Genomic DNA, 17,774 nt, shown 5'->3' with positions numbered 1-17,774 from the left:
TACTGAAATTGCTTGATCTGGTGTCAGTCAAGATTTCTGTGTAGTGGTGGCAGATGAAATGTCGTCCATTTTATTCAATATATAGAGCAATATTATAGAACATTTCTACTTAAAATCCCCAAATCACCAGTCAAGTTGTAAAAAAAAAAAAAACAGCATGGAGGTACATGGAGTCTTTTCGATTCCGTACTACAGAGCCAAAGGCTCTTCATGTCCTGCCTTATGGTGCTCCATACAGTGCCATATAGAGCTACAAGGACTCCAAGTGTCTCCGTATAGCCTTCATGTACATTAGCTCCATAATACGGCATCTGATGGAACATGCCATCATTTTTTTCTGGAAGATTAATACAGAATCCAACCACAAAAACCTGTGTATGAAATCAGAAGGTTTCATAGAAGTCTATAGGCATCGTATTATGGCTCCATATAACTCAGGGGTTGCATGGAGCTATAATACGCATTTGTGCATGAAGTCTAAGTTGTATTCATCATATAACCACCTGGGTGACAACCAATATAGTGATTACTATAGTTCCAATTAGGGTTTCACCCAGTTTTCTAACACTCCTTAAAGTTTAATTTGTCTAGTATTGCCGAAATACATGCCCTGTTGCTGCATCCCGGTGTAATTCCGACACTGTTCTAGGACGAGGTCGCGTTCCCTTTCTCACAGGTCTACAGGATTGGATTATAGCATGGGAAAAAAAGACGATTGACTTGGGACGTCCCCTTGTTCCGCCTGTTATGTGTTCACAATATGGCACTAATATATAACTACTATATAAGAAAAGAGTATTCCTCACACCAATTGAAAAAAAGGTTATTTTTATTTATTTTAAATGCCAGTGGCAGAGTGCAACTTTTCGGTCTTCACGACCTTCTTCAGGCACTGAGCCGTGCTGGGCATAATGTTTGTACGAGCGCTCTGTAAAGTAGTAGCCGCTGGCCGCTGTTATGTGGCGCTCTTAGGTACTATATAGCGCCATTACGCTGTACGGTATTATTATTATTTAGCATTGGTATTATATAAGCGCTGTATGGCAGTTAGGGACATATTATTGTACTATTCTTGAGCACTGTATGGTGCCATTATTTAGGCACGATATGGCACTGCTGGGGAAATATTATGATATGGATATTTAGCACTGTATGGTTTGTATTTTATTTGGCACTAAATAGCACTGTTTGAGTCATACAGATGTGTCCTTCCATACCTTTTTGTCTTATCTTAACATATACTGGAATGATCAGCTTTGAAAAAAAACTATTTCGAGATACTCTGTCATGACATATCTATACTATAAGTGTCTATGTGTAGCCACCCAGTGGTTGTGAGTTGAGTTGCTGACTGTCAAGGGTTTTGCTAGCATGTCGCGATATTGTATTGAGAAATTGGAGACCTTAACCAAATTAAAGAAAATATCAGGGTAGACATTTCTGTAATATGGCAGTAGCTGTCAGGGGCATATCTATATTTCACGAGGTGATTTCAAGTTAAATTTCCCTTTAAAGGGTTAGAAATGAAAGGATATGAAATGCATAAGTGTTAATTTATCAACACATATTTTTCCATGAATTGTAAACAAGAACTCTAACGAAAAAAAAAAATGTTTTTGCATTATTATTATTAACTATGTTACTGTGTATATTTTTATGAGTTGAAATATTGTTATATTTGACTGGAGGGGGGGGGGTAGGGGCCAGGAACTATCCAACCACAACTTTCGTGAAGCTATAGCATTGCTCATGTGTCTTCCGTATCATGTAACCATACCCTTTTACAGTTCACATCACTATTTACCCACTCTATTCTACCTTTTTATCTCTGCAGGTTACCAAGATGTTGGCTGTAGTCGTGATTCTGTTTGCGTTTCTGTGGATGCCGTACAGGTCGCTGGTGGTTGTCAATTCTTTTCTGTCCCGCCCCTACCTTGAATATTGGTTTGTTTTATTCTGCCGAATTTGTGTTTACCTGAATAGCGCTATCAACCCTGTGATTTACAATCTCATGTCTCAGAAATTCAGAGCTGCTTTCAAGAAACTCTGCAAGTGCAAGAAGAAGCGGACGGAGAAGCCGGCTAATTATGGGGTGGCTCTTAATTATAGTGTTATCAAGGAGTCGTCTAACGGGGGAAGTCCGGATCATTTCAGCACCGAGCTAGATGACATTACTGTGACAGACACTTACTTGTCTGGTACAAAAATGTCCTTTGATGACACGTGTCTACCTGCTGATGTCACTTACAGCAGTACATAGTCATCTGATATTTGTAAAGAGTTTTTACTTAAAATACCACTTAAACCAGCCAATAACATACAAATGTAGCAGAGCAGTTTGTCAATTGTAGCGTAGCTGAGTTTATGATTTGACACAACTCAATATAATGCTATGATGTGTTATCTGTGGTTTCATATGGGACTGTATGTAAACTCGCTGAGCCAACTTGGAACCTGAAGTATAACTGTTTCCACTAGTAAGGCTTCTGTAGGGTCCCTGACAACAGATGTAGGGATGTCAATGTACTGTATGAAGGTCTCAGGACAAGTTGCATATATTGATCTTCTACACCACTCCTCCTGAGAGCTGTATACACTTCCCTTTTGAAAGTCTAGCTCTGCTACATCTGTATGTTAGTGAAAATAGTGACAATCATTAGCACAGTACTAAAAAAAAAAATCTCATGAGAGGTACTTTACTGCTATTATAAAATAGGTAGCACAAGATCTGCTCTATTTTATTTTATTATGGTTTTTAAATACATGTAATATAACAAAGAAATCAGGATTTAAATCAAAGCTGTGGAACCTGTAGAGACACCAAATCATGCGCAAACACAGGAGTCCGAGAATTGTGTGACAATGAAACTTGGTGTCACTGAACAATAGCAAACCGGGGCCGAATATCTAAAAATAAAAATATACCAGCACCATTGGTTTATAGGATATAGTATTTACAAATTGTGCATTTTAATGATATAGTAATTCTAAATTGTGCATTTTTAACTAGGTTGTTTCCTCGACTAAATACAAGTGGGTTTCCTACTATAGAAACATGCTATTCCAGTGCAATGGGGCCCATGGTAAGAGGGGGCCTGAGACTAAACTGCTTCCAATTATAGTCACGACTGTTTTCCTGCATCCACTACTAGGAGGAGATTTTTACAGTTTCCATTGAGTTCAATACTATCAAATCCAGGCAGTCAGAAGGATATCAGCACTCCAAGTTTGAGGTTTTCCACCCCCATATTTGAAAATGTAATGTAGTGTTATGTAGACAAGTATATTGACTTACTTGGTGCTGTATTTCACAGGATGATAGTCTCTTCTGGGGTCGCTGAGTGGTCACGTGAACTTTATCTTGACTCACTGTATTCTACAGCATCTGCTGTAGGGACTGGAAGTCAGGCTCTTAATTCAAGTCTAAGACAGTCTCGACGGGAGTCTCATAGACTTGTATGGAGAGACAGCACTAAATTACATTTTCAAATTGGAGGGGGGGACCAGGAGTTGTTCTTTGACTGTAGAAATGAAGCAGATTTGGAGCTTTGCCCTTACCTTTGCTTGAATCTGGTTAAGGACTACAAATTGTCATAAAACCATTTCAATACAATATCGCGACATGCTAGCAAAATCCTTCACAGTCTGCCATCCACATCACTACCGTTGGGTGGCCGATTATAGTATCGAGTATTAGAGTATCGATTGTCATCTCATGCCACACATGTCAGGTTATGTTGAGATAAGAGGAAAGGTAAAGAAGGACACATCTGTATTCCGACGGAACCCCTCAGCGGAAATCTAACGCTGATGTGAACAGGCCCTTATAAATTTGTGGAGTACATAAAAAAATATATATATTTTTACTTTATTCAGAAAAAGATAAACTTACACACAGTAAATCTACACTTTTTAACCCACAATCCCCGGAGAGAAAAAAGGAAGGAAGAAAGAGGAGAGGAAAAAAATAGCACTTTAAGACTTGTGTAAGAGTTAATAGCGCCTCCTACAACCACTTGAATCCCTTCCTTAAAATAATGTGAACATATTTTTTTCTTGGACATGGCCTGAATCCAGGTACCCCAGCTTTTCCAAAATTCTGCCATTTTATATCGCTTTGCAAAGATACTATACTCCAAAATAATTATTCTCCAAATTTTCTCCGAATTTTCCATTTTCCTAATTTGAGGTGACACCTTGGACATCCATTTTCTAACTACTTTTAACCTTGTGAGGAAGTAGAGCCTCGCTATAATTTTTGTCCCCATACTGGAAGCCTGGATCCTTTCCATGTTCCGAATCCCAAGTAACCAAATGGAAGCATTATCCAATATTTTATTTTTTAGTTCTGATCTCGACTTGTCTAATTACTTCCATCCAGAATATATGATCTTCTCCACATAAACAATACATAGGCAAAAATCCATTTTGGGATTCCTACATCTTGGGCAACACATATAACCCACCGCCCCCCCCCCCCCCACAATTTCCCCAACTTTTCAGGTGTATAATACATATTAATTATAAAATGAGTGATTAAACACATTTTATTAAGTATAACCCAATATGACCACTTTATAACTCCCTCCCATTAGTTGCAATCTATACCCCTAGTTCTTTATCCCATATCTTCCAACTCTCATACTATAATCACTTCCCTCTGTACTCCAGCAACCTATCATACATCTTTGATACAAACCCTCTAAAAAAAAAAGTGTTATTCTTTATATTATTCAATAATTCATATTATACCACCTTAAAATATTTCTTATCTATTTTTACAGCTACCACGTGACTTAAAAAATAGTACCTATAAGGGTGCAGTCACACATGGCGTATTTGCCACGTATTTCCACAATGTAGAAAGATGCTGTGTAAAACTTCACAATGTAATAATATGAGAAAAATATTCCACAATGCAAGAAATTTAGAAATCTGTTATCTCAGCATATCGTGAGATGTGTGGTGCGAGATGACCAGTTTCTGCGATACACTGTCAGGAGATGTTTCTGCTATATGTGTCTATTTGTGCCCACCCAGTGATTGTGATGTGAATTAGTCAAGAGTTTTTCTAGCATATTTAGCTAAATTGTATTCAATTGCTTTCATGAGAAAATTAAGTCCTTAAAGAGGCTCTGTCACCAGATTTTGCAGCCCCTATCTCCTATTGCAGCAGATAGGCGCTGCACTGTAGATTACAGTAACGTTTTTATTTTTAAAAAACGAGCATTTTTGGCCAAGTTATGACCATTTTCGTATTTATGCAAATGAGGCTTGCAAAAGTACAACTGGGCGTGTTGAAAAGTAAAAGTACAACTGGGCGTGTATTATGTGTATGTACATCGGGGCGTGTTTACTTCTTTTACTAGCTGGGCGCTCTGATGAGAAGTATCATCCACTTCTCTTCAGAACGCCCAGCTTCTGGCAGTACAGATCTGTGACGTCACTCACAGGTCCTGCATCGTGTCGGCACCAGAGGCTACAGTTGATTCTGCAGCAGCATCAGCATTTGCAGGTAAGTAGCTACATCGACTTACCTGCAAACGCCGATGCTGCTGCAGAATCATCTGTAGCCTCTGGTGCCGATGTGTCCTCGCTCGTCGACACGATGCAGGACCTGTGAGTGACGTCACAGCGTGATCTCTCGAGAACACGGCTGTGTCTGCACTGCCAGAAGCTGGGCGTTGTGAAGAGAAGTGGATGATACTTCTATACACAACGCCCAGCTAGTAAAAGAAGTAAACACGCCCCGATGTACGCACATAATACACGCCCACTTGGACTTTTACTTTTCAACACGCCCAGTTGTACTTTTGCAAGCCTCATTTGCATAAATACGAAAATGGTCATAACTTGGCCAAAAATGCTCGTTTTTTAAAAATAAAAACGTTACTGTAATCTACATTGCAGCGCCTATCTGCTGCAATAGCAGATAGGGGTTGCAAAATCTGGTGACAGAGCCTCTTTAACCAAATTTAATCAAAAGGTAAACACATCTGTACTTTGACCATTTTAGCCCTTCTCCCATAGGACACAGCTATGATCAATGACTGCATCTTCAAATGAAAGTCTTGGGTTGTAGAAAATCCACCTTATTTCTGGTTAGAGGCTAAGTCTGCTGTTCTGTATGCTTTAAACTGCAGCTCTTCTTGTTAGATTGGCTGCTGCATAAAAGCACAAGCCCAGCATAAGCGCATCAGGAAATCAGTATATACAGAGTTGATTTCTATTACAGCAGTGATGGGATAAATATCAATTATATGCAAATAAACCACCAGTGGAAAAAAAAAGATTATTAGTTAGGCCTCATGCACACGACCGTAGCCGTGTGCACGGCCGTGATTTTCGGGTCGGCCGGCTGCGGACTGTCAGCGGACTGTCAGCCGCAAGCCTCCCGCTCATGCACATGGCCGCGGCCATTGTTTTCAATGAGCCCGGACCGCAGCTCCGGACCGTAATAAGACATGGCCGTACTTTCTGTGGTCCGGGCTCCCGGGCCGTGCACGGACCGCAAAAACTACGGTCGTGTGCACGGCCCCATAGAAAAGAATGGGGCCGCAATTCTCCCGTGGATTTTCGGGGGAATTGCGGACGCAAAAACACGGTCGTGTGCATGAGGCCTTAGTCACCGCACATATACTTAGAAATGAACCTCAATCAGAAGGTGTCTTCTGCCAGATTAACATGCTTGGAGACCTCTGCTGGTAACATAGTATATGCCATAAACATCTGATTGGTGGGGGTCCAACTGCCGTGACCCACACCAAGCAAGAGAGCGGAGATCCCATGTCTTCCATTGCTGCCCAAAGAAGACAATGGAGAGCAACAGACTACAAGTCTAGGAGATACAGAAGCTCTCCGTAGACTCCTATGGAGAATGCTGAACATCTGCTTACTCCTATGGATACGGTAGCCATCTCTTCCCACTTTGGCTTAACTGTAATTCAGCAACAGGTGGCTCGTGTCCTCTGTTCTGCTTTTTGGTGCAGGTCCCAGTCGTACTCCACCAATCAGAAATTTTTTGGCATATGACGCTTGATGCACTAATTAAAGCTGTCCATACACATAAGATAAATGTCGGCCGAAATGGAGGATTTTGGCCATTTCGGCAGACCATCGTTTGAAAATGATATGGGATCGCAGACTATTGTCTGCTAAAAATGTGAACTATCAGGTTGCGTTTTTTTTTTCGTCTGTGGTGCACTGAAAATACGAGTGTCTGGAATGATCGGCCAATCATTTGCTACTTTTTATAAACCCACTCTGTCGTTTTTTTTTGTTTGTTTTTTTAAACGGACTCCCTGATCGGCCGGCTTTGTTTGGCATGTTGCTGTTGGGATCGTTCGTATGATCCCACGGATGGTTGATTGGCCGCATTCTGGTTGATCAAAATCTTATGTGTATGGCCACTTTTAATTAGACTTGTGAGTTGTTGGGCAGTGTTGCACACAGCAGCCAATGTGAACAGGCAGAGTCGGAGGTACAAAGTCACGGGGGGAGCAACAGGGAGGTGGATATATAACTTCAATAGACTATACTGAGCACTGTAGATGAGCTGGAGTCACAAATCCTAATGCAGAAGATCTAAAGAGCCACCAAGACGGAGGGAACCAAACAGTTGGTAACGATAACCCATTGAGTCATATACGATTTGACTTTATTTTAGGTGCAGCATTGTTAGTGCTATGGTTATAATGGTTATATGTAATAAACAGTCTTCTGTACATGTATGTGATGAAAGAGGATAAATACAGTTATATCACACAATATAGAAGATCATGGTCTCAAATCCTATATATGGTACCAACGGTTGCTTGTTCTGGTGACCCACAGTTTCAGAGCCCCTCTTTTAGGAAATTGCACCTCTGATATGTATGTGAATATAGGTCATTGATGATATTTCTAGTGTATTATTTGTATTTGCTCTTATGGAAACATTTATGAATTTGGATTTGTACATATGTGACACAAGTGATAGAAGTTAAGCTGCTTCATGTAGTTGTGTGATAATTCTTCATTGGATATACATATCATTGACTGGTTTTATTGTATTTTTGTCCAGTGTTATTCTCAATTTTTATTCAGTGTTGCTCAGTTTGTTCATTTTTCTAATTTACTTTTATCTGCTTTTTGATGCTGCTGTACAGTTGTTGAATGAAAATGCATTATCGATCTGTATAAATAAGGACTAATGTGTTCTATATCTCACATTAGTGAAGTAAAGGTAATAAACCAGTACTCTGGCAAATTGTATCGTTTTATGCAATGGTACCTCTTTGCAGTGAGGGTTAAATATTTCCATATATTTAATTAATAAATGATGCTTTATTTCTATAGTTTACAATGTAAAACAGAAGAAATGGTGAACTTACATTGAAAATGGTATCTGAATTATGACGTTTGAGAGCATTCCCCATCACTAATGGCTTTTTTTCTTTTCGGGCCTTGACTGATACTCTAAGGGCTTGTTCAGACAAATGTTAAATACGTCCATGTGACGACCGTTGTTTCAACGGACCATATGAAGAGTCAGTTGAAAAACAGAATATGTCCTATTTTCGTCCGTTTTCACGGATCCCTCCATAGACTCAAGTAAACAGGGAGACATGCTGCCGACATGATAGAAATGTATGGGGACAAGCGAACATAGTAATAAGCGCTCGTCCCCATACATAGCCCCTTCTGAAAGAAGGAGTTGTCTCATTGATCAGCGCTTATTTACACGGCCCACATCAGGCCATATAAGAGGACCCATAGGTTCCATGGGCCACCTAGGGGAAATGGCTCTGAGGATCCAGCCTTGATCTATACAGAACATGTACACATACATTTTTAATTGCATTGTAACTCTTGTTATTATAATTTCACACACAGGGCATAGCATGGATGAGATCTTTTCGGTTATTTGTTAATCATCCCATAAGAAATAGATCCTAGTGGTAGGTTATTGGCTCAAAAGTCAGATACTAATAGTTGTCTACTACTGGTCGTATGGGGCTGTGTTGTTTCAGGAACCCATTATTGTAAGTGCCTGGGCACACTGGATGATCCTCTGGTTCTCTGGCTGGTCAGTCCCACACTGTATCATACACTAAACTGAAGAAAAAAAACTGCAACACCTAAAGGACCACTACACTTTACCATTCCTTTTAGCAATCAGTGTTGGTGCTCATGCAGTGGTGTTGCGCTCAATGGCCACGTGTAAAAATACATTACGAAAACCGCCGCAAAAACCGCGACAAGAAAGTGCAGGCAGGTCAAAATCTGCCTGAAAATTCCTGGATAAATTTTGAGGCAGATTTTTTTTCTGCCTGCAAAATCCTCCGTGTGAACAGGGCCTTAAGCTGGTTATATAAATTCAGTAACTTATGGCTAAAAATCCTTGAGTTTCATGATTCCTCTGCAGGTGTGGATTCCTCTGAAAATTGAAAGATCCACTTATCCACAGCTGCCTTGTTTTGGATTTTTAAGTCACTGAATACATTCTGCAACTCAATACATTGCAGGTCTACTGATGGTGCCAATTTGTACATTTAGCACTAGTGTTGCAAACTCCATCCCTCCATGGTACCATTAGGCAGGACAAAATTTGAATGTGTTAAGCTTTTTTTGCCAAAGATACTGTAAATGATAATCCTCTTAAGCCAATGTTCTCTCAATGCCTACGCCATCCCACCCAATGCGCAAAAAAAAAAAGAGTTGAAATGACAATCATTCTATATATCATTGCTTTGTATGGACACTCAGACATGCAACGGAAATCTTGGGGAAAGATCTCTTTGAGTAGTAAAAAAGAAGATTTTTTTTTTAAAGGGAACCTCCATCAATAAAGTTTTCCATTGTAATAATATTTCACAGGATTATTCAGACTCCCTAATGAATAATTTTTTAAAGGTACAGAACAGGTAAGTTATTCTTAGTATCTTCTAAATGAAGATGTGCTGGCAATCAGATGGTTATTGCTGGGAAAGCTACTGGCAGCCGCACATGTTCCCGGCAGTGGCCACTGCAGGACAAATGTTGTAGTACATGGTGCCCCTTCAAATGAATGGATGACCATGTAATAAAGTGGCTAATAGTCCAAAGATAGAGAGATTTTTAGAGAGTTGAAGATGACTGTATGACTTCCTGCCAGAATTCTTTCAAATAGACAAACCCCTCGAATTTCTGCATCAGGCCTGTTGTTTTTACAGTCATTCCAGGCTTGACAGAAAAAAGGCGTTGGATGAATTTGTGTAGATATTGCAGTTTTGACTATGAAGGAGATTGAATAATTGTAAGGAGAGAATTACGATAGAATTAACAGAATTTTTGGAGCACCAGACATGGGCATTAAATCATTTTATGTTACATAGTAATGAATGGCTAATGAATGAATTGCAAAAAAATAAATAAATAAATTATGGGTTTCCAAATAATTGCCAAGATTCAATGTATTTAGGTAAATACTTTTTTGGGTGAAATATATATATTTTTTTTGTTTGTGCCAATACTATAGAAATGCTCTGTGACAAGGACGGGATATCCCGCTGTAAAATACTCCCAGTGTGATGTAACCCACAGAAATGCAACACGGCTTAATGTGATGAATCTGAATATGCTTCTCTGTTGAACATTTTCATGTTTGTGCTATAAAAAAAAGAAAAGAGGATTTTTTCCTCTTTGTTTTTGGACATTTTAGACTTTATTCTTATTTAAGTTACAATTTGTTTATCTAGCGTCAAGTAAAATTACTGGATTGACATTTAAACTTTTATAATTAATTTCTGGTGTCAGCAGAGTGCTATAAATGTATAGTGGCTCATGTGATTGTACCCCTTTCCTTACTTGTTTAAAATCCTGAATAAACAATTTACAAAAAAATAAAAAAAGAATATCCCAAAAATTGACTGGTTCCTTCAATAAAAAAACTGAAAATTAAATAAAAAAAATTTAAAATAATAATGTCATGGTTCTGTTTATTTGGTGACGAATATACTGTATATAAATATTACAATGTGTTCTCTTATAGGAACTCGTGGAAGGTACTGATTCTCCTTGTGGGGATCCACCTAACATGGAGTCTAAAGGGCAATGCTCTCTGGGAAAAATATGCAAAACAGCTCTCCTCCAGAGGAAGAAAACTGTCTCTCTGGTAGATCGGACATTGACTTACAGGGTAGTCACCTATAGGTGGCACTAGGGATCTGTAGGAGAGCTATTTTGCATGCTCTTAAAGGAGAACTCCACTCACAAGTTTAACTTCTCCAAAAATTCCATGAAGCGCTGATAATAAGATTGGTAATGATATCCCTCATCTGACCTCTGGATAAAAGGAAATTAGCAAAGCATCTGGGTTAGAATTCAGCCACTGCTTGGGTGGTAAGATTCAGCAGTATCTTCAGCATGGGCATTGCTAGACTCTGAAAACTCCTGGGTCACTTTGGGGCCAAAATTTTACTCCATAAATATGTGCCCCACTTTAGCCCCCAACCAGAAATAATTTGTCCCATGAGAAGTACATAGCATACCTCTATATATAAAAAAAAAATACAGCTGTAACATTATCAATTATTACCATTTTACACTGAATAGGTAAATACAGAATTAACAACAATTAAATCCAATGACTCACAGGTGGTCTTCTCTGATTGTAGCTCTTTATTTTCCCCATCTTTCATGCTGGCCCAGACAAGCATGATAGCTTCTTCCAGCTATGATGTGCCTCTGAAGAATTTGCTTTTATACCACATACCTCCCATGTTAGCCACAGAATGCCCCTATACCAGCCAAAATGCCCCCTTGACAAACACAATGCTCTTAATAACCCACATGATAGCCACAATTCCCCCATGACAGCTACAATACCCTCCATGCCAGCCACGATGCCCCCCTTAAAGCCGCAAAGCTTTCATGCCAGCCATAATGCAACATGACAGTCTAATGCCTCCTATGAAAGCCACAATGCCTCGATGCCTCACATATTTCCCCCATGCCAACAATGCCCCATGACAACCACAATGCCCAATATGCCAGCCACAATGCCCCTATGCTAGCCACAATGCCATCCTTGCTAGCAAAAATTCTTCAAGATAGCAACAGTGCCCCACTCCCTTACATAAGCCCAGCCCGAACATCGGATGTAACACTGATCTGCACTGAGGTCAGTTAATAGGGAAAGCAGCTGTGAGCTAATGGTGGTTAGTTTCTTCTTTGCTAGTTTTCAGTTGTATTCGCATCCTAAAGACTAAGATACAATTGTAAGTAGCGTCGCTGGTCTGCCGTATTTTTCCTGAACTTGAGGTCTGGAGATTTATATCCAGTTACTTTACATCTAATAAAAAATTTTTTTTTACGAAAATAGAGACATTGGTGGCATATTGTAGAATGAAGTGGCAGTGGTGCTAGAAAACCTGTTTTTGGTCACCTTGCCTCCCCAAAAATGGAATAAAAAAGGATAAAAAAAGTCATATGTATAACTAAAAACTACAGCTTGCCCCACAAAAAAAAAAAGCCCTCACACAGTTCCATCAATGAAAAAATAAAAAACGTATGGGTCTCAGAATATAGCAACACAGAACATATGTTTTTTAACAAATTGTTTTTATTTTGTAAAAGTAGTCAAATATAAAAAAAAGATATATACAAATTTGGTATCACATATTTGTATTGACCTGCAGAATAAAATTAACATGTCGTTTTAAACCCAGAGTGAAAACCATAAAAACAAAATCCAAAAAACAGTGGAGAAATTGGTGTTTTTTTCCATTCCAGGCCACAAAATTATTTCCAGTACATTATATAATGCCATTAATAACTACAACACGTCCTGAAAAAAAACAAAAAAACAAAACAAAACGCCCTCGTACAGCTATATAGATGGAAAAATAAAAAAGTTATGGCTTTTAGAAGGCATAAAGGAAAAAAACTAACTAAAAACAAAAATGTCTGCAACGGCAAAGGGTTATGCAGCTGAGAGGATTGGGATACCTTAATTTCTGGAGTATAGTATGGTATGTTTAGGTGTGTTAAAGTCTAAATCCTCTACATAAGTTGCAAATACATAGTTGAGTTATTATCACTTTGCCTTGCAGAATCTATTTTTATTTTTAATCTTGCACCCCTTTACAGTATTGAGCAGATTGTTGCACTTCAGAAGAACTAGCATCTCTTTACCACTTCAGTACCAATATTCAGGAAGTTATTTTTCTGTACAATATGCTGCTTCTTCATGCTGCTATACAATGTATTGCCTTTCCATGCTGCACAGACTTGCTTTAGTACCCTCCCACTAAGCAGATGACTGCACAAGAAGAGAGCTCAGTATAATCTAGACAAGAAAAAAAAAAAAAAAGATGATGGGTAATGTGGTATTTGTATGATAAGCAGCTTAGAGGAGTCATTATGCATAAAACTGTTCTAAGAAAATATTCTATAGCAGCCAATACGATTGAACTTTTTGGAGAAAGTTAAAAAAGTGATTGATATGGTCAACGATGACTTTTTGGTCATAACAGTTTTTTGCATAAAGCCCATTGTGTGGAAACGGAGCTGGAGATGCAAAATGAATACTGTGGATGTCCCTAACGAAATACGAATTTCAACATGAAAATACTTTATATTGGTTTTATATCACAGAGATGTATAATTCTAACTCAAGAGACAGGTTGTCTCAGGACCCTTCAAAATACAGACCATGGTTCCTTACACTTTATTATTTTTACCCTCAGTCTCCTAATGCTTCTTTCCGATCTAGATTGTGTTTAGGATTACTCTTGATGCGTGCCAGATGGCCAAAAATCCAAGCCATCAGGTGCCATTCACTGTCATTACCCTTGTAGTATCAGAGCCTGGATCACTCGACAGTGCCACAGGAGGGCCTGACACCAAAATGTTATTCTCCATTACATTACTGTTACAACTTGAGGCAGCCATGGTTTGGACCCATCTGCTTTTATAAGTGGTATATTATTATAATTATCTGCATTTACTTTTTTTTTTAAATCTTCTTGATATTATGTAAGCAGAAAGTGTGAAGTTATTCCAAAGATTTTGTTCTAGTCTTCATTTAACTATTGCTCGTTTACCAGTGACACATATACATAAGATATACACGTCTCTCTTAAAATAGTTTTCCCATCTGGACAACATCGTCTTAGAATGAAACTGCATCATTTTGCTGAGAAACTTAAGTGACATAAAATATGTTTTGAAGAGGACACAGAAAGAGAAAAAAAGGTAGATGCTCTCTAACGTAGTCAGGTAGTCAGCAGCATATGTACTAGTCATAAAAAAATTGTAGCCAGCGTGCACTCATCTAATCAAGTTATACTAAGCAAAGACATAACTTTATATAGCGCTTCTCGGTCTTGATGGCTTGTGATGTGATCCTGGAGCATCAAGACACAAATATGCCGATATCAGACTTAGTCCTTCTGGTTCCTAAGATGTCGGGTGTCCGAAATAGTGTTTCCAAAAAAATTGCATTTATATTGGGGGCTACACTAGATCTCATCAGCAATGAGGTTGATTGGATATCATGAACATTTCTTTTATTAATCATACAATGCATTTAACCTCGTACCCGGGTCTTTATCAAGTTAAGTATACATTGGTGGACAGCTTGAATGAGGTCTTGGAATGAATATAATGACCATTGGAGAAAGACCATCATGGAAATCCTGTCCTATTACACCATTCTTCGATAGAAATTTATTTGATCTAATTCGGACCCTCACAGGCCTCTGTAGTTTAGAGGTCATCATAATATCAGTATGACAAATAGGCTACTAAAGTTTACAGGTGGTCATAGCAACCCATAGTTTCACTGACTTTAAAAACCTTTTTAATGAAAAAAGATGCTTTTTAAGAATTATTTGATCTAATACACTAGCAGTAACCTAGGCATTTCTTGAGAACATTTGTTCTAGACTCTATTTAAAACATATCGGCCCCTTTTCAAAAATTTGTGTACAGATGTCACCATGTCTCCCCGTAAAAGAATGTAATTTAAGATTAGTGTAATAGATATTTTTAGGTAAATTATTATTTGACTGATTATACATGTAAGGCTCTCATTGTGCTTAAAGAGGGATATAGTAATACTCTTTTTTATGGCGTTCTCCGTGCGGAAAACTGTTGTTATCTTTCAGCTCAGCGTCAGTACTACATTTGCGCAGAAAAAAAAAATTTGTATTGTGTCACCATATTCTGGTAGCCATAACTTTTTTATTTTTCTGTCGATGGAGCTATTTTTTGCGAGGCGAGATGTAGCTTTTATTGTTACCATTTTGATGAACATACGACTTTTTGATTACATTTTATTTATCGGGTAAGGTGACCAAAAAACAATCAAGTTTTTTTATTTATTTGTTTTTATGGAGTTCACCGTGTGGGATAAATAACGTTATACTGTAGTAGTTTAGACTTTTAAGGATGCGGCAATAACAATTGTGTTTATTTTTTACATTACTTTAGGGGAAAATGAGAAAATAAGCTTTTTTTAACTTTTAATATATATATATATTTTTTGTACATTATTAAAAACTTTATTTAACTTTTTAAAAACAAGAATTTAGTCCCCCTAGGGGACATGAACAAGCGATCACTGGTACAATGCACTGCAATACCTATGTTTTGAAGTATTATTACTTTTACCTGCTCCTATTAAGCATTTATAGGAGCACAAAGATGACCTTGGGCCTTTATTAGGCTCCTAGGCTGCAATGATAACCATCGGCACGTGGAGTGATGGAGATGCTTAGATGACGTGGTCAGGGCCGCCATCAGGAATTTCAGGGCCCCCTACAGCTACATTTTCTGGGCCCCCCTACCGTGGCACCGCCTGTTAACGGTACTCCGTCCAGTACTATATCATGGTACCCAGGGCCGCCATCAGGGGGGGTATTATGGGTACTGATGTGAGAGGCCCGGCCAAACCTAATTGAAAGGGGGGCCCGGCAAACTGCCGCGACTTGCCTTTGGTAGAAAAAAAACAGGCCCCTGCAATGGGGCCCGTTTTTTTCACCAAAAGAATGTCATGAGCTGCGGGCCCCCCTTTCAATTAGGTTTGGCCGGGCCTCTCACATCAGTACCCCTAATACCCCCCTGATGGCGGCCCTGGGTAGAATGGGGGCCGTCAAACACCGCCGCCTGTACGACCGATCACGCGCACCCGCAAACTCCCGCGCATGCGCACCGGCGACCGCCTGGAACAGCGCACCGAATTTTGAGGCAGATTTTGACCAGCCCACACTATCTTGCCGCGTTTTTTGCCCACGGCGATTGAGGACAGCAGACAGAAAACGCAGCGAAAAATGCATTTTCTGCCTCCCATTGATTTCGATGGGAGGTCAGAGGCAGAACCGCGGCAAGAAAGGACGCGCTGCTTTTTCTTTTTTCCGCGACTGGCTCCCATTGATTTCAGATTAAATCAATGGGAGGCGGTTTTGGAAGTTTTTTGGTGCTGATTCTGACGCAGTGTCCGAGTCAATATCAAGGCCCAAAAACTCTGTGAACTGGGCCTTATTGTTAGGGCTTATTCAGACGAACGTGTAATACGTCCGTGAAACGTGTGTGATTTTCACGCGCCTTGCACGGACCTATGTTACTCTATGGTGCCGTGCAGACTGTCAGTGATTTTCACGCAGCGCCAGTCCGCTGCGTAAAACTCATGACATGTCCGATATTTGTGCATTGTTCGCGCATCACGCACCCATTGAAGTCAATGGGTGCGTGAAAATCACGCCCAGCGCTTCCGCAGCCGTATAAACTATGAATGAAAACAGAAATGCACCACGAGCTACAAACATACAAACAGAGTGTCATAATGATGGCGGCTGCGCGAAAATCACGCAGCCACGCATCATACGCTGCTGACACACGGAGCTGTTATGGACCTTTTGCAAGCGCAAAACGCCACATTTTTGCGCGCGCAAAAAGCACACGCTTGTGTAAATCCGGCCTTAGGGTAGGAACACACTAGGCATGAACGCTGCGGATTTTATGCAACACATTTTATTGTGTCAAATCCGCAGCGTATTACAGTCGCAGCAGAGTGGGTGAGGTTTGAACGAATCTCATCCACACGCTGCAAAAATAATGGACCTGCAGTGTGACTGCAGTCGCATGTCAATGTATTCTGTGGGATCGCTGCTCCTCTGTTGCAGAAATGCTGCGGTTCTGCCGCAAAAATCACAAATGAGAAAAAATAAAAAAGGCACTTTTTTAAATTTATAAAAAAGTTTAGACTTACCCCGGCCGTAGTCCTGGTGACGCGATCCTCTATTCTTAGAGTAGCCCCGCCTCCTGTCATGACGTTTCATCCCATGTGACTGCTGCAGCGGTCACATGGTCTACAGCGTCATCCCAGGAGGCGGGGCTACGTTCAGAAGAGAGAGATGCGTCACTTAAACTACGGCCGGGGTAAGTCTAAACTTTTTTTTCCCTGCAGGATTCCCGCAGCGGACACGCCTCACGAAACCTGCGCCACTATTTGGTGCGGTTTTGCTGGCGGAATTCCCTGCAGCTCCCGGGATAAGCTGTGTCGTTTTACTCAGCATATCCGCCTAGTGTGTCCCTTATGATGTCGCTCCTGGAGCTGCTGCCGCTCTCTAAATAGGCAGTTGGTCCAGTAGAATTTGGAATTATTTTTTTTTGTGAACCAGCTTAAAAAAATACAAAACTTTTGTGTTAGGGCCTGTTCACATCACCGTTCGCTTCCGCTCCGGGGTTCCGCCTGAGGTTTCTGTCGGGTGAACCCCGCAACGGAAAGTGAAAGTGATAGCACAGCTTCC

The 17,774-nt window shown here is 39.9% G+C and overlaps 1 protein-coding gene across 1 annotated transcript in view; it reads left to right on the top strand.

The window, feature by feature from the left end:
- TRHR (thyrotropin releasing hormone receptor) overlaps window positions 1-5,168 on the top strand; it is a 59,319-nt gene extending 54,151 nt beyond the window's left edge. The window contains exon 3 of the mRNA XM_075825824.1: window positions 1,835-5,168. Within this exon, the coding sequence (XP_075681939.1) occupies window positions 1,835-2,260 (426 nt within the window). The 3' untranslated portion in view covers window positions 2,261-5,168. The remainder of the gene's footprint in view (window positions 1-1,834) is intronic.
- The last annotated feature ends 12,606 nt before the right edge of the window (window positions 5,169-17,774 follow it).

This window comes from Rhinoderma darwinii, chromosome 5 (genome assembly GCF_050947455.1).
Source record: "Rhinoderma darwinii isolate aRhiDar2 chromosome 5, aRhiDar2.hap1, whole genome shotgun sequence".
In the NCBI taxonomy this organism is placed as follows: Eukaryota; Metazoa; Chordata; class Amphibia; order Anura; family Rhinodermatidae; genus Rhinoderma; species Rhinoderma darwinii.
The sequence above is the reverse complement of the archived record's forward strand: the minus strand, read 5'-3'. Positions and strand labels throughout refer to the sequence as shown.